The sequence below is a fragment of the Giraffa tippelskirchi genome, chromosome 11 (genome assembly GCF_054371585.1).
Source record: "Giraffa tippelskirchi isolate mGirTip1 chromosome 11, T2T-mGirTip1v1.2.pri, whole genome shotgun sequence".
In the NCBI taxonomy this organism is placed as follows: domain Eukaryota; kingdom Metazoa; phylum Chordata; class Mammalia; order Artiodactyla; family Giraffidae; genus Giraffa; species Giraffa tippelskirchi.
In genome coordinates, this window is record NC_137285.1 from 77,768,797 (window position 1) to 77,789,761 (window position 20,965).

Below are 20,965 nucleotides of genomic sequence, written 5' to 3' on the forward strand. Positions count from 1 at the left end.
GGATGCCTGTGGCCTGGGGCTCCCAGAGGGGAGAGCAGCACTCGCCCCACCGTGTGGTCACTGCTGGAAATGCAGGCTGCTCCTCACTCCCCCTTGACAGTGTCCCTGAGGGCAGAACAGTGTGAATCGAATCAAGGTGGAAATGCAAACTCCAATGCAACCAAACTTCCCACAAGGTCTCCAAAGCCACTCAGGAACAGGGAATTGGAAACTGCAGGGGATGACATGAATGGAGATGGGGACTTGACACCTTACACCGAGTTCACTTCCAGTTATCCCTAGACAAACTTGCCATGAAAACTTGTCACAAATCTAGAAGAACAATGAGCAGAAACCGGACACGTGCTTTGAGTCTTCACACACAAAACTAAAAGGCAGTCCACAGAAAAACCCAGAGAATACAGTGGACTTTGCAAAATCAAAGATATCTTCTGTGGGAAAGACCTCATGACAAAAGCAAAAGACAGGTCATACATCATGAGACGAATGAGTGGAAACACAAAGCTTATCAAGGATGTGTCTCCAAACAGACAAAGAACACCAACACAACAAGCCTGTGAAAACTAGGGAAAGGTCTGAAGGGACACCAGACGGAGGAAGACACACACAGAGTATCCCGGATGATGTCCAGCACTGAGGGCCTGAAGAAACAACAGTCTAGTTGCACCCCCTCAGGCCTGTGTGACCCTGGATGAGGCCTCTGTTTCCCGGTGGCTCTGAGAGATGGACAGGGAGGAAGGGGAAGAGAAGTCACTTGCATTTCTAATACTCACAGCAAAGTCTTCCAATGAGAAGGGAATTATCACCCCCACTGACAATGCCATTCACTGAAGTGATACCCACGAGTCCATCTACCCCAGAAGGGAAGGATGGACCTGTTCTCACAAAACAGCGAGAGATGGAAGAAGGAAGATCAAGCCCACACCAATCACTGGAAAGAGAAGCTGTGCTCAGGCCTTGAACGAATTCCTATTGGGAAAATGATGTCACAGCCCCACAAGGCAATCCACAGCTTCGATGCTATTCCTCCCAAAATGCCAATGCATTTTCGCACCGAACAAAGAATTGCAAAAGGGGTTACGGAAACAGAAAAGAGCCTAAACTGTCAATACAACCCAAAGAAAAAGCCCCGATACGGACATCCAAGGTTGTGTGAAAGGAAATTAGACGACCAAACTAGGATCCTCAGGAGAATATCGGAGAAGGCAATGGCGACCCACTCCAGTACTCTTGCCTGGAAAATTCCCTGGATGGAGGAGCCTGGTAGACTGCAGGCCATGGGGTCGCGCAGAGTCAGACACGACTGAAGTGACTTAGCCGCAGCAGCAGCAGCAGGACAGTATGCTATTGGGAATACAACAACACACACAGATCCAGATCGATGGAATAACGTTGAGGGTCCAGAAACAAACCCCAGCATCCATGGTCAACTCATCTCTGACACAGAAGGGGAGAATATCCAAATGGGAACAAGAAAGCCTCTTCAATCAATGTCCATGGGAAAACCAGACAGCTACATCTGAAGAACGCTATTGGTTTTGATCTCAGACCACCTCATTATCGGGGAAAAACCTCACCCTAAAGACTGATGTCATGAGATAGCTAGAAAGAAGCGTAGGTCAAAGGCTCCTTAACATCAGAGTCTCCTTGCCATTTGCTGGGCGGAGGTCGAAATGGGTCTCTTCAAGTAAGGGAAAGAGGTAAACGAAGTACACCAATGGGTTTCCATCCAATGGAACCTCTTCACAACAGAGAAGCTAAGCATTCACAAATGCAAAAGATAGGAAACGGAACACGAGAGACTCCTTGTAAGTGGTGTATCTGAGAAGGGGTTCATATGGAAAGAGACGAAGAATGCACAGCACTCAGATTCCAAGAAACACCACCACCACCCTTGACCCTTCCCCCATGACCAACTCCGACCTAAAGCCTTTCTCTCCCTCTAACCTATCCCTAAGACATAACCCTCATCCAATCATATACATGTGCACCCCTAGCATCCATCCATCCACACACGAGAGAGAAAGAGGAAGACACAGACGGAATTGAGAAAGGAAAAGAGAGGGACACAGCCAGAGAGAGACACGCAACCAAAGAGAGGAAGGGAGTCGATGGTCCAGACTTTTCCTCAATCTGTCTCGAAGGTAGAAGCAATGACAGCGCCCTTCCACCCCAGAAGGGGGAAAAGGACGGAAGGTTTGGAGAGGAAAAGACAAGAACGCAGGGAGCCAGTAGAAGCTCAGCCACCCGCAGAAGCCGAGCTGGGACACTTGAACAGAATCTCAATGGAAACAGAGGACCAGAAAGTTGGCTACTCTTTTCTATAAGAGAGGGAGACCTTCGAGTCTTCCTTTCGGTCCTCCAACTTGGATGCGGGGTCTCAAAACAGTCAGGAGGGGGAGTGCCTTTTCCTGGGTACCACGGCGCATCCAGGCCTCGTTCTGCCCCATTCTGTGCTGTGTCAGCCCTGGATGGAATCTTTCTTTCTGAAGTCTCAGCGCACGAGCTCCACGTGATATCGGCCCCAGGTGGAAAGGCATGGAGCTGCTCGTAGGCCGACAGGCCTAGGAAGCAGATGGGAGAATGACCCCCACTCTGCAGTTGGAGAGACTGGGGCAACCCTGAGGGGCATATGCTTGTCCAGGGCCACACCACTTATGAGAAGAAGGAGCCTGGTCTGAGAGCAGCCGGGTCGTCGGAGCTCAGGCCCTGGCTGCACACAGGCCTCCCCAGGGCTGTGGGCTGGGCTGTGTGGGTGTCACTGTGCCTGCGCATGGCCTAAGGGGGGTGGTCGAGCAGTCAGAAACCCAGAGATTCCCTTGGGAAGTTTTGGGGAAGGGACCTCAGCACGAACCCCAGGAGATGATGTCACCTGCCGGCAACAGAACACAACAGAACCCACGACCCGGTATCCAGGCCTCCAGAGCGGAGAGGAGCCCCCAGCCAGATCACTTGCTGCCAAGATGTTCTGCTGTTTGCCCCTGCCCAGAGGCTGGGGCCTCAGGAGTGCTCACAGGCAGTGTGCGCGGGCACCCTGTCGACGTTGGCTCAGGGCACCCCCGAGAGGCCTCTGGCCCTTTGCCCGGAGAAACAGAAAGGTAACACGGGGAGCCCCAGGCCAGGCCAGGCCACCTCTCCCATGCCACCCGGAAACACCGGGTCCTTTGCCTGTGTGTGGGGATGCGGGTTTCTCGGGGTGTGTCTCCCTCAAGGAAGCCCAGGCGGATGTGGGGTCAGAAGCCTGCGGACAAGTTGTGTCCACACCCCAGGGGAGAGCAGGCTGGGCGGGATGGGGAGAGTGCGGGCAGCGGCGGCCGCCCAGGCTGACCTCACACCCTCAGGTGGGTCTCTTTCCTCCCGGGTGGGGATCTGAGCAGACACACGTCTCTGAGCCTTCTGGGAAGAGAAGTTCGAGCAGGCAGAAGCAGCGGCTCCACTGGCCAGGCCCAGCTCGGAAAACTCCCAGCATGGCTGGCTGACGGTCACTGTCGTTGCAGAGCTTCCCACGTGATGAGGCCGAGGACGGGGACACCCCATCCACCTCCCGGAGGGAGGGCTCGGAGGACCACCCCCCCGCCCGTGAGGCCCAGTGCAGGCTCCAGGTGAGCGTGCACATGGAGGCATCAGCCCCAACGGGGGAGAAGCGGAGGCGGGGAAGGCCTGCTGCCGAGACACCGCCCAGGATACAGCCGGCGGCCCAGTCTGAGGCTGCCACGGAGCTCAGCACACCCGGCTCCGACCCAGAGTCCCGAGAACCCCGGCCTCTGAGGCAGCAGGAGGACCTGGAGCCCAGCACGCCAGAGCACAGAGGTGAGGACGCTGGGGCTGGTGCACGGGAGTGTGTGGGGAGGGGGTGCTGAGCTACACAGGGGCGAGTCCCCGAAAGCTGCTGCTGGGCCTGCAGCAAGCGCTGGCCTCACACCCCCCGCCCCCCATCTTGCACACTTCAGTCCCAAAAGACATCCGACGCCGGGTATTCTTTGGGAATCTCTTGGAAGCTTTCTTTCCCGGGATACGCACATGCCAAGGCTGGCCTGTGGGCAAACTTTGCTTCTCCCCCAGCTCTAGCACTGGCCTCCAACTGGAACCAGGCTCCACTTCCCAGACCTGTCCCCACACAGGTGGTGGCTCCAGGTGCAGGACCCAGGGATCCACCGAGGGCAGATGGAGAAGCGAGACTTGCCCTCGCAGAGACACCAGGCCAGCTGGGTACTGGCCAGCACACCGGGCAGATGGGATCTCCCTGCCTGCAGGACCCCCAGTCCCAGGCACTGATGTCCCACCCCCTCAGCCAGAACCTCCACCTCCACGTGCACCTGTACCTGCTCGGGCTCTGGCAGGAGAACCCGAGGCAGAGGAGGAGTCACCGCCTCGGCAGGGAGAGCCTGCCCTGGCTGCCGCGCAACACCCAGACGCCCACGATCACTCACCCAGCCCTGCAGGGAGAACGAGCCCCCGCTCTGGACAGAGACCCAGAGCCCTTGCCGGAAACACCACGTCCAGGGGAGCGGTCGGCTCTGCAGCCTCCATCCCTGTCTGCTCACCGTGGACGCCGGCAACTCGGTCTGCCCCCAGGGGACGTGGAGTTCCTTTCCCCTGAACTGCTTTGCATTTGGTTTGTTTCCACCTTTCTGGTGATGTTTACTTTTTTGTATGGTTTCCTGGATTTTTGTTGGTTAAGTTGGGATTAGTAAACTTTTTCATCATTGTTGCAATTTGGGAACACTGTTGTGTAACTCTGGTGATACTGTGGTACCATCACCACTTTGTAGTTTCAGACCCGTTTGATCTTTATGCCCCACCCCCCAACAAAGCCTGGATTCAAGGCAAGCACGCCCTGTTCATCCCTCCCCCCGATCCTGAACACAATTTCATCTTTTCTTTGTGCGTTCCTTCCTATATTCTTGGTGTCCCCAATCAATGACTCTCAGTGAAATGACTGAAGGAGTGTTTTTCGGACTCTCCACCTACTGTAAGACTCCATTGGAGAGTTCTCATTTTTATGTCATTTGAACTAGTCTTTTATAGCTGAAAGGACGGTGTACGTCCTTTCAAGATACCATGTGCCAAACGAAGCCCTTTTGGCAACTGCCATCATTATCTCCAGGCAGGCATTGATGTTTGAAGGGTGACATCTCAGCCAGAAGGCAGAGGCTGAGCTCGTCTTGTTGCACCAGCTCCCAAAAGAAGCCAAGAAAGGGAGCTGGAACAACAAACCACCCCAACGCCCAGGAAAGCGTTCTTCATGACAGAAGGCTTGAAAATGACACAACATCCTTGTGGCCCAGAACCCCTCTAGAAAATCACTGTTCCATAAAAAAGAGAAACACATGGGAAGTTCCAAGGAGAGGCAATGCCCATGGCCAGTGTACTTGAGAGACGGCCTGAGCGCTCCGGGCAAGACACGCACCGACGGAACCCCTTGGGAAACAGCAGTGATAGTCCTCGCCGTCGTAAGGGTTTCCTCTGGGGACAACCTGCCCTGGGCACCACACGAGGGAGCAGACCGGCTTCTCTTCCTCTGCCCCCACACCATTCACTCATGAAGGCAGCTCAGGTGTTCTCATGCCCTGCCTGCCTGCCTGCCTGGCTCATCCGTGAGCTGTGACCACCTCCAGGGCAGGACTCCACCTTCTCCTCTCTGTGTACCGTGAATCTGCACACAGTGGGCTTTCAGAACCTTAGGAGACTTGAGCCATTCCCACTCGAGCCAGAACCCTCCCCAGGAAGGAAAACAGCTGTGGAGTCATTTTGGCCCCAGCGCTGGTTCTGAAAGCCTGGCGGCTCCTACAGCCTCTACGGTGTGAAGAGGGAGGTCCCTTTTGACAGAGCTTTCCGGCTCTCAGATCTAAGCTGTTGTTTCACTGTCAGCTGTGTCTCTTCCGTTGCAGCCAGGTGGGCCACGCTGCTCCAAAGGAGCTCACAAGCTGAGTTTCAAGGGAGGTATTGAGACGACAGGGATGGCTACAACGTGCTGCAAACTGAGTGAGTGTCCCCACAATCCTCAGCAAAGGTCTGTGGTGTGCAAGTGGGGAGTAGAGGGCCCCCAAGTTCCAAAGGAAGGGAGGTACTCAGGAGCTAGAGCCCTTGGCTGCTGTGGTAGCAGCTGCAGATGGGAGCTCGTCCACAGTGCACTTCGAATGAGGTCATATGAGCGGGACTCCGGAAATGGCTCCGAAATCAAGAGAAAGGGGTCAGGGTATGTGGGAATCCGGCGGGGGTGGGGGGTGGATGAAGGAAGGCGTCCTTCCTCTCTCCAGTGCAATTTGGTTTGGTGAGTCTCAAAGCTACCAGATGGCACTTCCCAAGTCAGGCCCCCGCAGGAATCGGGGTGGGCTGCGTGCCTCGGCCCCTGCCACAGGGAGAAGCCACACCAGTGGCCTCCCTGAGCTCCAATGGCCGGATCTGGGGGTTCTGTCTGGGTGCACACCTCCTTGCTGTGGCCAAGCTCCCCCCTTCTCTGAGCACCAGCTTCATCCTCTCGAATGAGGACATCGATTGCTACCTTGGCACGTTACTCTCTTCATCCTCTGAAGACTCATTAGGCTTATCCTACAATTACTAGCTGGCCCGAAGAGATATCTCCTGAATCCAGATTAAGCAGGAGTCTCCCAGGCTCATCTGGCATGTCTTCCCTGAAGTCTGCCAAAACCCACACCCTTGCATTTCCAGGGACTCCCCTTAGCCAGCTGGGCAGAAAACCCAGCATGCTTCAAACAAGCTGACAGACAAGCGGGAGAGGACTCACGGGCAGACGGCTTCCCTCAGGTCTCGGGTGGAGCTCTGGGACCACAGCAGCAACGGGCCATCCCAGCCCCTGGGCTCAGCAGCGCCCTCATTCTCAGGCCGGCGGCTCTGCCCTGAGGGGAGCAGGAAGGTCACCAACTGCCGCAGGCGGACCTCACGCCCCTCCCACTGCTGGAGCCTGACCTCCCCCGGCCCCACCCCTTCCCCTACCCCAGCAGGACGAGAGCTCGTCTTCCCCTGGCTTCCAACGTGAGGCCCGGCCCTGGGCCCCGATTGGGCACTGCCCCAGCCCGGAGCCAATCACAGTGGCCAGGGAGGTGGAACGCACCGATTGCCCAGGGCCAGGTCATGTGACCATACTCCCCAGGAAACTCAAAGATTACCAAGGTTCCCTAAGAAACCAATGAACAAAATTATCCAGTAAAGGCAAACCGTACTTTTTAATGAGGCCAATGTCACAGAGAAAAAAAAAAAAGCTTCACAATGAACTGCTCAAGGAAGCTACTAAATAAACTTTCAGAAAAGTTTAGTAGTTTTTTTTTTTTTTAATAGGGTGACGGAGAGCTATACCTTTCCCATCTATGTGAAATTAGGTTTAAAGTAGATTTCCCTTGGCTGTTATATAAGACAAAAAACCCCACATCACCCCCTTTCACTCCCCCCCACCCCCAAAAAGTGTTTTAATCTATTGAATTTTTGTGTCCTCAGTTGTGTCTGATTCACGGCAACCCACGAACTCTACACAGCCAGGCTCTTCCGTCCATGGAATTCAGGGCAATTTTTTCTGTCCCAGTAAGTGCCCACCCTGGGTGATCCAAAGGCAAGGGTTCAGAGGCTCCTGAGAGACTAACTCCTTTCAGCTGAGCACAGAGCTGGCTCCTCACTGGGATGCCTGTGGCCTGGGGCTCCCAGAGGGGAGAGCAGCACTCGCCCCACCGTGTGGTCACTGCTGGAAATGCAGGCTGCTCCTCACTCCCCCTTGACAGTGTCCCTGAGGGCAGAACAGTGTGAATCGAATCAAGGTGGAAATGCAAACTCCAATGCAACCAAACTTCCCACAAGGTCTCCAAAGCCACTCAGGAACAGGGAATTGGAAACTGCAGGGGATGACATGAATGGAGATGGGGACTTGACACCTTACACCGAGTTCACTTCCAGTTGTCCCTAGACAAACTTGCCATGAAAACTTGTCACAAATCTAGAAGAACAATGAGCAGAAACCGGACACGTGCTTTGAGTCTTCACACACAAAACTAAAAGGCAGTCCACAGAAAAACCCAGGGAATACAGTGGACTTTGCAAAATCAAAGATATCTTCTGTGGGAAAGACCTCATGACAAAAGCAAAAGACAGGTCATACATCATGAGACGAATGAGTGGAAACACAAAGCTTATCAAGGATGTGTCTCCAAACAGACAAAGAACACCAACACAACAAGCCTGTGAAAACTAGGGAAAGGTCTGAAGGGACACCAGACTGAGGAAGACACACACAGAGTATCCCGGATGATGTCCAGCACTGAGGGCCTGAAGAAACAACAGTCTAGTTGCACCCCCTCAGGCCTGTGTGACCCTGGATGAGGCCTCTGTTTCCCGGTGGCTCTGAGAGATGGACAGGGAGGAAGGGGAAGAGAAGTCACTTGCATTTCTAATACTCACAGCAAAGTCTTCCAATGAGAAGGGAATTATCACCCCCACTGACAATGCCATTCACTGAAGTGATACCCACGAGTCCATCTACCCCAGAAGGGAAGGATGGACCTGTTCTCACAAAACAGCGAGAGATGGAAGAAGGAAGATCAAGCCCACACCAATCACTGGAAAGAGAAGCTGTGCTCAGGCCTTGAACGAATTCCTATTGGGAAAATGATGTCACAGCCCCACAAGGCAATCCACAGCTTCGATGCTATTCCTCCCAAAATGCCAATGCATTTTCGCACCGAACAAAGAATTGCAAAAGGGGTTACGGAAACAGAAAAGAGCCTAAACTGTCAATACAACCCAAAGAAAAAGCCCCGATACGGACATCCAAGGTTGTGTGAAAGGAAATTAGACGACCAAACTAGGATCCTCAGGAGAATATCGGAGAAGGCAATGGCGACCCACTCCAGTACTCTTGCCTGGAAAATTCCCTGGATGGAGGAGCCTGGTAGACTGCAGGCCATGGGGTCGCGCAGAGTCAGACACGACTGAAGTGACTTAGCCGCAGCAGCAGCAGCAGGACAGTATGCTATTGGGAATACAACAACACACACAGATCCAGATCGATGGAATAACGTTGAGGGTCCAGAAACAAACCCCAGCATCCATGGTCAACTCATCTCTGACACAGAAGGGGAGAATATCCAAATGGGAACAAGAAAGCCTCTTCAATCAATGTCCATGGGAAAACCAGACAGCTACATCTGAAGAACGCTATTGGTTTTGATCTCAGACCACCTCATTATCGGGGAAAAACCTCACCCTAAAGACTGATGTCATGAGATAGCTAGAAAGAAGCGTAGGTCAAAGGCTCCTTAACATCAGAGTCTCCTTGCCATTTGCTGGGCGGAGGTCGAAATGGGTCTCTTCAAGTAAGGGAAAGAGGTAAACGAAGTACACCAATGGGTTTCCATCCAATGGAACCTCTTCACAACAGAGAAGCTAAGCATTCACAAATGCAAAAGATAGGAAACGGAACACGAGAGACTCCTTGTAAGTGGTGTATCTGAGAAGGGGTTCATATGGAAAGAGACGAAGAATGCACAGCACTCAGATTCCAAGAAACACCACCACCACCCTTGACCCTTCCCCCATGACCAACTCCGACCTAAAGCCTTTCTCTCCCTCTAACCTATCCCTAAGACATAACCCTCATCCAATCATATACATGTGCACCCCTAGCATCCATCCATCCACACACGAGAGAGAAAGAGGAAGACACAGACGGAATTGAGAAAGGAAAAGAGAGGGACACAGCCAGAGAGAGACACGCAACCAAAGAGAGGAAGGGAGTCGATGGTCCAGACTTTTCCTCAATCTGTCTCGAAGGTAGAAGCAATGACAGCGCCCTTCCACCCCAGAAGGGGGAAAAGGACGGAAGGTTTGGAGAGGAAAAGACAAGAACGCAGGGAGCCAGTAGAAGCTCAGCCACCCGCAGAAGCCGAGCTGGGACACTTGAACAGAATCTCAATGGAAACAGAGGACCAGAAAGTTGGCTACTCTTTTCTATAAGAGAGGGAGACCTTCGAGTCTTCCTTTCGGTCCTCCAACTTGGATGCGGGGTCTCAAAACAGTCAGGAGGGGGAGTGCCTTTTCCTGGGTACCACGGCGCATCCAGGCCTCGTTCTGCCCCATTCTGTGCTGTGTCAGCCCTGGATGGAATCTTTCTTTCTGAAGTCTCAGCGCACGAGCTCCACGTGATATCGGCCCCAGGTGGAAAGGCATGGAGCTGCTCGTAGGCCGACAGGCCTAGGAAGCAGATGGGAGAATGACCCCCACTCTGCAGTTGGAGAGACTGGGGCAACCCTGAGGGGCATATGCTTGTCCAGGGCCACACCACTTATGAGAAGAAGGAGCCTGGTCTGAGAGCAGCCGGGTCGTCGGAGCTCAGGCCCTGGCTGCACACAGGCCTCCCCAGGGCTGTGGGCTGGGCCGTGTGGGTGTCACTGTGCCTGCGCATGGCCTAAGGGGGGTGGTCGAGCAGTCAGAAACCCAGAGATTCCCTTGGGAAGTTTTGGGGAAGGGACCTCAGCACGAACCCCAGGAGATGATGTCACCTGCCGGCAACAGAACACAACAGAACCCACGACCCGGTATCCAGGCCTCCAGAGCGGAGAGGAGCCCCCAGCCAGATCACTTGCTGCCAAGATGTTCTGCTGTTTGCCCCTGCCCAGAGGCTGGGGCCTCAGGAGTGCTCACAGGCAGTGTGCGCGGGCACCCTGTCGACGTTGGCTCAGGGCACCCCCGAGAGGCCTCTGGCCCTTTGCCCGGAGAAACAGAAAGGTAACACGGGGAGCCCCAGGCCAGGCCAGGCCACCTCTGCCATGCCACCCGGAAACACCGGGTCCTTTGCCTGTGTGTGGGGATGCGGGTTTCTCGGGGTGTGTCTCCCTCAAGGAAGCCCAGGCGGATGTGGGGTCAGAAGCCTGCGGACAAGTTGTGTCCACACCCCAGGGGAGAGCAGGCTGGGCGGGATGGGGAGAGTGCGGGCAGCGGCGGCCGCCCAGGCTGACCTCACACCCTCAGGTGGGTCTCTTTCCTCCCGGGTGGGGATCTGAGCAGACACACGTCTCTGAGCCTTCTGGGAAGAGAAGTTCGAGCAGGCAGAAGCAGCGGCTCCACTGGCCAGGCCCAGCTCGGAAAACTCCCAGCATGGCTGGCTGACGGTCACTGTCGTTGCAGAGCTTCCCACGTGATGAGGCCGAGGACGGGGACACCCCATCCACCTCCCGGAGGGAGGGGTCGGAGGACCACCCCCCCGCCCGTGAGGCCCAGTGCAGGCTCCAGGTGAGCGTGCACACGGAGGCATCAGCCCCAACGGGGGAGAAGCGGAGGCGGGGAAGGCCTGCTGCCGAGACACCGCCCAGGATACAGCCGGCGGCCCAGTCTGAGGCTGCCACGGAGCTCAGCACACCCGGCTCCGACCCAGAGTCCCGAGAACCCCGGCCTCTGAGGCAGCAGGAGGACCTGGAGCCCAGCACGCCAGAGCACAGAGGTGAGGACGCTGGGGCTGGTGCACGGGAGTGTGTGGGGAGGGGGTGCTGAGCTACACAGGGGCGAGTCCCCGAAAGCTGCTGCTGGGCCTGCAGCAAGCGCTGGCCTCACACCCCCCGCCCCCCATCTTGCACACTTCAGTCCCAAAAGACATCCGACGCCGGGTATTCTTTGGGAATCTCTTGGAAGCTTTCTTTCCCGGGATACGCACATGCCAAGGCTGGCCTGTGGGCAAACTTTGCTTCTCCCCCAGCTCTAGCACTGGCCTCCAACTGGAACCAGGCTCCACTTCCCAGACCTGTCCCCACACAGGTGGTGGCTCCAGGTGCAGGACCCAGGGATCCACCGAGGGCAGATGGAGAAGCGAGACTTGCCCTCGCAGAGACACCAGGCCAGCTGGGTACTGGCCAGCACACCGGGCAGATCGGATCTCCCTGCCTGCAGGACCCCCAGTCCCAGGCACTGATGTCCCACCCCCTCAGCCAGAACCTCCACCTCCACGTGCACCTGTACCTGCTCGGGCTCTGGCAGGAGAACCCGAGGCAGAGGAGGAGTCACCGCCTCGGCAGGGAGAGCCTGCCCTGGCTGCCGCGCAACACCCAGACGCCCACGATCACTCACCCAGCCCTGCAGGGAGAACGAGCCCCCGCTCTGGACAGAGACCCAGAGCCCTTGCCGGAAACACCACGTCCAGGGGAGCGGTCGGCTCTGCAGCCTCCATCCCTGTCTGCTCACCGTGGACGCCGGCAACTCGGTCTGCCCCCAGGGGACGTGGAGTTCCTTTCCCCTGAACTGCTTTGCATTTGGTTTGTTTCCACCTTTCTGGTGATGTTTACTTTTTTGTATGGTTTCCTGGATTTTTGTTGGTTAAGTTGGGATTAGTAAACTTTTTCATCATTGTTGCAATTTGGGAACACTGTTGTGTAACTCTGGTGATACTGTGGTACCATCACCACTTTGTAGTTTCAGACCCGTTTGATCTTTATGCCCCACCCCCCAACAAAGCCTGGATTCAAGGCAAGCACGCCCTGTTCATCCCTCCCCCCGATCCTCAACACAATTTCATCTTTTCTTTGTGCGTTCCTTCCTATATTCTTGGTGTCCCCAATCAATGACTCTCAGTGAAATGACTGAAGGAGTGTTTTTCGGACTCTCCACCTACTGTAAGACTCCATTGGAGAGTTCTCATTTTTATGTCATTTGAACTAGCCTTTGATAGCTGAAAGGACGGTGTACGTCCTTTCAAGATACCATGTGCCAAACGAAGCCCTTTTGGCAACTGCCATCATTATCTCCAGGCAGGCATTGCTGTTTGAAGGGTGACATCTGAGCCAGAAGGCAGAGGCTGAGCTCGTCTTGTTGCACCAGCTCCCAAAAGAAGCCAAGAAAGGGAGCTGGAACAACAAACCACCCCAACGCCCAGGAAAGCGTTCTTCATGACAGAAGGCTTGAAAATGACACAACATCCTTGTGGCCCAGAACCCCTCTAGAAAATCACTGTTCCATAAAAAAGAGAAACACATGGGAAGTTCCAAGGAGAGGCAATGCCCATGGCCAGTGTACTTGAGAGACGGCCTGAGCGCTCCGGGCAAGACACGCACCGACGGAACCCCTTGGGAAACAGCAGTGATAGTCCTCGCCGTCGTAAGGGTTTCCTCTGGGGACAACCTGCCCTGGGCACCACACGAGGGAGCAGACCAGCTTCTCTTCCTCTGCCCCCACACCATTCACTCATGAAGGCAGCTCAGGTGTTCTCATGCCCTGCCTGCCTGCCTGCCTGGCTCATCCGTGAGCTGTGACCACCTCCAGGGCAGGACTCCACCTTCTCGTCTCTGTGTACCATGAATCTGCACACAGTGGGCTTTCAGAACCTTAGGAGACTTGAGCCATTCCCACTCGAGCCAGAACCCTCCCCAGGAAGGAAAACAGCTGTGGAGTCATTTTGGCCCCAGCACTGGTTCTGAAAGCCTGGCGGCTCCTACAGCCTCTACGGTGTGAAGAGGGAGGTCCCTTTTGACAGAGCTTTCCGGCTCTCAGATCTAAGCTGTTGTTTCACTGTCAGCTGTGTCTCTTCCGTTGCAGCCAGGTGGGCCACGCTGCTCCAAAGGAGCTCACAAGCTGAGTTTCAAGGGAGGTATTGAGACGACAGGGATGGCTACAACGTGCTGCAAACTGAGTGAGGGTCCCCACAATCCTCAGCAAAGGTCTGTGGTGTGCAAGTGGGGAGTAGAGGGCCCCCAAGTTCCAAAGGAAGGGAGGTACTCAGGAGCTAGAGCCCTTGGCTGCTGTGGTAGCAGCTGCAGATGGGAGCTCGTCCACAGTGCACTTCGAATGAGGTCATATGAGCGGGACTCTGGAAATGGCTCCGAAATCAAGAGAAAGGGGTCAGGGTATGTGGGAATCCAGCGGGGGTGGGGGGTGGATGAAGGAAGGCGTCCTTCCTCTCTCCAGTGCAATTTGGTTTGGTGAGTCTCAAAGCTACCAGATGGCACTTCCCAAGTCAGGCCCCCGCAGGAATCGGGGTGGGCTGCGTGCCTCGGCCCCTGCCACAGGGACAAGCCACACCAGTGGCCTCCCTGAGCTCCAATGGCCGGATCTGGGGGTTCTGTCTGGGTGCACACCTCCTTGCTGTGGCCAAGCTCCCCCCTTCTCTGAGCACCAGCTTCATCCTCTCGAATGAGGACATCGATTGCTACCTTGGCACGTTACTCTCTTCATCCTCTGAAGGCTCATTAGGCTTATCCTACAATTACTAGCTGGCCCGAAGAGATATCTCCTGAATTCAGATTAACCTGGAGTCTCCCAGGCTCATCTGGCATGTCTTCCCTGAAGTCTGCCAAAACCCACACCCTTGCATTTCCAGGGACTCCCCTTAGCCAGCTGGGCAGAAAACCCAGCATGCTTCAAACAAGCTGACAGACAAGCGGGAGAGGACTCACGGGCAGACGGCTTCTCTCAGGTCTCGGGTGGAGCTCTGGGACCACAGCAGCAACGGGCCATCCCAGGCCCTGGGCTCAGCAGCGCCCTCATTCTCAGGCCGGCGGCTCTGCCCTGAGGGGAGCAGGAAGGTCACCAACTGCCGCAGGCGGACCTCACGCCCCTCCCACTGCTGGAGCCTGACCTCCCCCGGCCCCACCCCTTCAACTACCCCAGCAGGACGAGAGCTCGTCTTCCCCTGGCTTCCAACGTGAGGCCCGGCCCTGGGCCCCGATTGGGCACTGCCCCAGCCCGGAGCCAATCACAGTGGCCAGCGAGGTGGAACGCACCGATTGCCCAGGGCCAGGTCATGTGACCATATTCCCCAGGAAACTCAAATATTACCAAGGTTCCCTAAGAAACCAATGAACAAAATTATCCAGTAAAGGCAAACCGTACTTTTCAATGAGGCCAATGTCACAGAAAAAAAAAAAAAGCATTCACAATGAACTGCTCAAGGAAGCTACTAAATAAACTTTCAGAAAAGTTTAGTAGTTTTTTTTTTTTTTTTTAATAGGGTGACGGAGAGCTATACCTTTCCCATCTATGTGAAATTAGGTTTAAACTAGATTTCCCTTGGCTGTTATATAAGACAAAAAACCCCACATCACCCCCTTTCACTCCCCCCACCCCCAAAAAGTGTTTTAATCTATTGAATTTTTGTGTCCTCAGTTGTGTCTGATTCACGGCAACCCACCAACTCTACACAGCCAGGCTCTTCGGTCCATGGAATTCAGGGCAATTTTTTCTGTCCGAGTAAGTGCCCACCCTGGGTGATCCAAAGGCAAGGGTTCAGAGGCTCCTGAGAGACTAACTCCTTTCAGCTGAGCACAGAGCTGGCTCCTCACTGGGATGCCTGTGGCCTGGGGCTCCCAGAGGGGAGAGCAGCACTCGCCCCACCGTGTGGTCACTGCTGGAAATGCAGGCTGCTCCTCACTCCCCCTTGACAGTGTCCCTGAGGGCAGAACAGTGTGAATCGAATCAAGGTGGAAATGCAAACTCCAATGCAACCAAACTTCCCACAAGGTCTCCAAAGCCACTCAGGAACAGGGAATTGGAAACTGCAGGGGATGACATGAATGGAGATGGGGACTTGACACCTTACACCGAGTTCACTTCCAGTTATCCCTAGATAAACTTGCCATGAAAACTTGTCACAAATCTAGAAGAACAATCAGCAGAAACCGGACACGTGCTTTGAGTCTTCACACACAAAACTAAAAGGCAGTCCACAGAAAAACCCAGAGAATACAGTGGACTTTGCAAAATCAAAGATATCTTCTGTGGGAAAGACCTCATGACAAAAGCAAAAGACAGGTCATACATCATGAGACGAATGAGTGGAAACACAAAGCTTATCAAGGATTTGTCTCCAAACAGACAAAGAACACCAACACAACAAGCCTGTGAAAACTAGGGAAAGGTCTGAAGGGACACCAGACTGAGGAAGACACACACAGAGTATCCCGGATGATGTCCAGCACTGAGGGCCTGAAGAAACAACAGTCTAGTTGCACCCCCTCAGGCCTGTGTGACCCTGGATGAGGCCTCTGTTTCAGGGTGGCTCTGAGACATGGACAGGGAGGAAGGGGAAGAGAAGTCACTTGCATTTCTAGTACTCACATTAAAGTCTTCCAATGAGAAGGGAATTATCACCCCCACTGCCAATGCCATTCACTGAAGTGATACCCACGAGTCCATCTACCCCAGAAGGGAAGGATGGACCTGTTCACACAAAACGGCGAGAGATGGAAGAAGGAAGATCAAGCCCACACCAATCACTGAAAAGAGAAGCTGTGCTCAGGCCTTGAACGAATTCCTATTGGGAAAATGATGTCACAGCCCCACAAGGCAATCCACAGCTTCGATGCTATTCCTCCCAAAATGCCAATGCATTTTCGCACCGAACAAAGAATTGCAAAAGGGGTTACGGAAACAGAAAAGAGCCTAAACTGTCAATACAACCCAAAGAAAAAGCCCCGATACGGACATCCAAGGTTGTGTGAAAGGAAATTAGACGACCAAACTAGGATCCTCAGGAGAGTATCGGAGAAGGCAATGGCGACCCACTCCAGTACTCTTGCCTGGAAAATGCCCTGGACGGAGGAGCCTGGTAGGCTGCAGGCCATGGGGTCGCGCAGAGTCAGACACGACTGAAGTGACTTAGCCGCAGCAGCAGCAGCAGGACAGTATGCTATTGGGAATACAACAACACACACAGATCCACATCGATGGAATAACGTTGAGGGTCCAGAAACAAACCCCAGCATCCATGGTCAACTCATCTCTGACACAGAAGGGGAGAATATCCAAATGGGAACAAGAAAGCCTCTTCAATCAATGTCCATGGGAAAACCAGACAGCTACATCTGAAGAACGCTATTGGTTTTGATCTCAGACCACCTCATTATCGGGGAAAAACCTCACCCTAAAGACTGATGTCATGAGATAGCTAGAAAGAAGCGTAGGTCAAAGGCTCCTTAACATCAGAGTCTCCTTGCCATTTGCTGGGCGGAGGTCGAAATGGGTCTCTTCAAGTAAGGGAAAGAGGTAAACGAAGTACACCAATGGGTTTCCATCCAATGGAACCTCTTCACAACAGAGAAGCTAAGCATTCACAAATGCAAAAGATAGGAAACGGAACACGAGAGACTCCTTGCAAGTGGTGTATCTGAGAAGGGGTTCATATGGAAAGAGACGAAGAATGCACAGCACTCAGATTCCAAGAAACACCACCACCACCCTTGACCCTTCCCCCATGACCAACTCCGACCTAAAGCCTTTCTCTTCCTCTAACCTATCCCTAAGACATAACCCTCATCCAATCATATACATGTGCACCCCTAGCATCCATCCATCCACACACGAGAGAGAAAGAGGAAGACACAGACGGAATTGAGAAAGGAAAAGAGAGGGACACAGCCAGAGAGAGACACGGAACCAAAGAGAGGAAAGGAGTCGATGGTCCAGAATTTTCCTCAATCTGTCTCGAAGGTATAAGCAATGACAGCGCCCTTCCACCCCAGAAGGGGGAAAAGGACGGAAGGTTTGGAGAGGAAAAGACAAGAACGCAGGGAGCCATTAGAAGCTCAGCCACCCACAGCAGCCGAGCTGGGACACTTGAACAGAATCTCAATGGAAACAGAGGACCAGAAAGTTAGCTACTCTTTTCTATAAGAGAGGGAGACCTTGGAGTCTTCCTTTCGGTCCTCCAACTTGGATGCGGGGTCTCAAAACAGTCAGGAGGGGGAGTGCCTTTTCCTGGGTACCACGGCGCATCCAGGCCTCGTTCTACCCCATTCTGTGCTGTGTCAGCCCTGGATGGAATCTTTCTTTCTGAAGTCTCAGCGCACGAGCTCCAAGTGATATCGGCCCCAGGTGGAAAGGCATGGAGCTGCTCGTAGGCCGACAGGCCTAGGAGGCAGATGGGAGAATGACCCCCACTCTGCAGATGGAGAGACTGGGGCAACCCTGAGGGGCATATGCTTGTCCAGGGCCACACCACTTATGAGAAGAAGGAGCCTGGTCTGAGAGCAGCGGGGTCCTCGGACCTCAGGCTCTGGCTGCACCCAGGCCTCCCCAGGGATGTGGGCTGGGCTGTGTGGGTGTCACTGTGCCTGCGCATGGCCTAAGGGGGGTGGTCGAGCAGTCAGAAACCCAGAGATTCCCTTGGGAAGTTTTGGGGAAGGGACCTCAGCACGAACCCCAGGAGATGATGTCACCTGCAGGCAACAGAACACAACAGAACCCGCGACCCGGTATCCAGGCCTCCAGAGCGGAGAGGAGCCCCAGCCAGATCACTTGCTGCCAAGATGTTCTGCTGTTTGCCCCTGCCCAGAGGCTGGGGCCTCAGGAGTGCTCACAGGCAGTGTGCGCGGGCACCCTGTCGACGTTGGCTCAGGGAACCCCCGAGAGGCCTCTGGCCCTTTGCCTGGAGCAACAGAAAGGTAACACGGGGAGCCCCAGGACAGGCCAGGCCACCTCTCCCATGCCACCCGGAAACACCGGGTCCTTTGCCTGTGTGTGGCGATGCGGGTTTCTCGGGGTGTGTCTCCCTCAAGGAAGCCCAGGCGAATGTGGGGTCAGAAGCCTGCGGACAAGTTGTGTCCACACCCCAGGGGAGAGCAGGCTGGGCGGGATGGGGAGAGTGCGGGCAGCGGCGGCCGGCCAGGCTGACCTCACACCCTCAGGTGGGTCTCTTTCCTCCCGGGTGGGGATCTGAGCAGACACACGTCTCTGAGCCTTCTGGGAAGAGAAGTTCGAGCAGGCAGAAGCAGCGGCTCCACTGGCCAGGCCCAGCTCGGAAAACTCCCAGCATGGCTGGCTGACGGTCACTGTCGTTGCAGAGCTTCCCACGTGATGAGGCCGAGGACGGGGACACCCCATCCACCTCCCGGAGCGAGGGGTCGGAGGACCACCCCCCCGCCCGTGAGGCCCAGTGCAGGCTCCAGGTGAGCGTGTGCACGGAGGCATCAGCCCCAAGGAGGGAGAAGCGGAGGCGGGGAAGGCCTGCTGCCGATACACCGCCCAGGATACAGCCGGCGGCCCAGTCTGAGGCTGCCACGGAGCTCAGCACACCCGGCTCTGAACCAGGCTCCCGAGAACACCGGCCTCTGAGGCAGCAGGAGGACCTGGAGCCCAGCATACCAGAGCACAGAGGTGAGGACGCTGGGGCTGGTGCACGGGAGTGTGTGGGGAGGGGGTGCTAAGCTACACAGGGACGAGTCCCTGAAAGCTGCTGCTGGGCCTGCAGCAAGCGCAGGCCTCACACCCCCCGCCCCCCATCTTGCACACTTCAGTCCCAAAAGACATCCGACGCCGGGTATACTTTGGGAATCTCTTGGAAGTTTTCTGTCCCGGGATACGCACATGCCAAGGCTGGCCTGTGGGCAAACTTTGCATCTCCCCCAGCTCTAGCACTGGCCTCCAACTGGAACCAGGCTCCACTTCCCAGACCTGTCCCCACACAGGTGGTGGCTCCAGGTGCAGGACCCAGGGATCCACCGAGGGCAGATGGAGAAGGGAGACTTGCCCTCGCAGAGACACCAGGCCAGCTGGGTACTGGCCAGCATACCGGGCAGATCGTATCTCCCTGCCTTCAGGACCCCCATTCCCAGGCACGGATGTCCCACCCCCTCAGACAGAACCTCCACCTCCACGTGCACCTGTACCTGCTCGGGCTCTGGCAGGAGAACCCGAGGCAGAGGAGGAGTCACCGCCTCGGCAGGGAGAGCCTGCCCTGGCGGCCGCGCAACACTCAGACGCCCACGATGACTCACCCAGCCCTTCAGGGAGAACGAGCCCCCGCTCTGGACAGAGACCCAGAGCCCTTGCCGGAAACACCACGTCCAGGGGAGCGGTCGGCTCTGCAGCCTCCATCCCTGTCTGCTCACCGTGGACGCCGGCAACTCGTTCTGCCCCCAGGGGACATGGAGTTCCTTTCCCCTGAACTGCTTTGAATTTGGTTTGTTTCCACCTTTCTCGTGATGTTTTCTTTTTTGTATGGTTTCCCGTATTTTTGTTGGTTAAGTTGGGATTAGTAAACTTTTTCATCATTGTTGCAATTTGGGAACACTGTTGTGTAACTCTGGTGATACTGTGTTACCATCACCACTTTGTAGTTTCAGACCCGTTTGATCTTTATGCCCCAACCCCCAACAAAGCCTGGATTCAAGGCAAGCACGCCCTGTTCATCCCTTCCCCCGATCCTGAACACAATTTCATCTTTTCTTTGTGCGTTCCTTCCTATATTCTTGGTGTCCCCAATCAATGACTCTCAGTGAAATGACTGAAGGAGTGTTTTTCGGACTCTCCACCTACTGTAAGACTCCATTGGAGAGTTCTCATTTTTATGTCATTTGAACTAGCCTTTGATAGCTGAAAGGACGGTGTACGTCCTTTCAAGATACCATGTGCCAAACAAAGCCCTTTTGGCAACTGCCATCATTATCTCCAGGCAGGCATTGCTGTTTGAAGGGTGACATATCAGCCAGAAGGCAGAGGCTGAGCTCCTCTTGTTGCACCAGCTCCCAAAAGAAGCCAAGAAAGGGAGCTGGAACAACAAACCTCCCCAATGCCCAGGAAAGCGTTCTTCATAACAGAAGGCTAGAAAATGATCCAACATCCTTGTGGCCCAGAACCCCTCTAGAAAATCACTGTTCCATAAAAAAGAGAAACACATGGGAAGTTCCAAGGAGAGGCAATGCCCATGGCCAGTGTACTTGAGAGACGGCCTGACCGCTCCGGGGAAGACAGCCACCGACAGAACCCCTTGGGAAACAGCAATGATAGTCCTCACCGCCGTAGGGGTTTCCTATGTGGAGAACCTGCCCTGGGCACCACACGAGGGAGCAGACTGGCTTCTCTTCCTCTGCCCCCACACCATTCACTCATGAAGGCAGCTCAGGTGTTCTCATGCCCTGCCTGCCTGCCTGCCTGGTTCATCCGTGAGCTGTGACCACCTCCAGGGCAGGACTCCACCTTCTCCTCTCTGTGTAACGTGAATCTGCACACAGTGGGCTTTCAGAACCTTAGGAGACTTGAGCCA

General features: G+C 54.9%; 2 protein-coding genes and 1 long non-coding RNA gene across 4 annotated transcripts in view; 2 read left to right on the forward strand and 1 right to left on the reverse strand.

Moving 5' to 3' along the window:
* LOC145527683 (uncharacterized) overlaps window positions 1–14,523 on the reverse strand; it is a 154,885-nt gene extending 140,362 nt beyond the window's left edge. Inside the window, exons 1-2 of the long non-coding RNA XR_014069852.1 lie at window positions 14,382–14,523; window positions 6,749–6,860 (exon numbers count right to left, since the gene is read on the reverse strand). This is a non-coding gene — a long non-coding RNA (uncharacterized LOC145527683). The remainder of the gene's footprint in view (window positions 1–6,748; window positions 6,861–14,381) is intronic.
* Window positions 883–4,712, forward strand: LOC145527678 (uncharacterized). Of its 2 annotated transcripts, none has more exons than XM_081545735.1 (3): window positions 883–3,098; window positions 3,498–3,810; window positions 4,063–4,712. In XM_081545735.1, the coding sequence occupies exons 1-3, from the start codon at window positions 2,964–2,966 to the stop codon at window positions 4,689–4,691; spliced, it is 1,077 nt and encodes a 358-aa protein (XP_081401861.1). In that variant the 5' UTR covers window positions 883–2,963; the 3' UTR covers window positions 4,692–4,712. The 2 variants fall into 2 exon arrangements, with proteins under 2 accessions (XP_081401861.1, XP_081401862.1); XM_081545736.1 differs by having other exon boundaries at window positions 1,381–3,098; window positions 4,122–4,712.
* Window positions 7,040–12,348, forward strand: LOC145527679 (uncharacterized). The gene is made up of 3 exons (XM_081545737.1): window positions 7,040–10,731; window positions 11,131–11,443; window positions 11,696–12,348. The coding sequence occupies exons 1-3, from the start codon at window positions 10,597–10,599 to the stop codon at window positions 12,322–12,324; spliced, it is 1,077 nt and encodes a 358-aa protein (XP_081401863.1). The 5' UTR covers window positions 7,040–10,596; the 3' UTR covers window positions 12,325–12,348.
* Window positions 14,524–20,965: the final 6,442 nt, after the last annotated feature.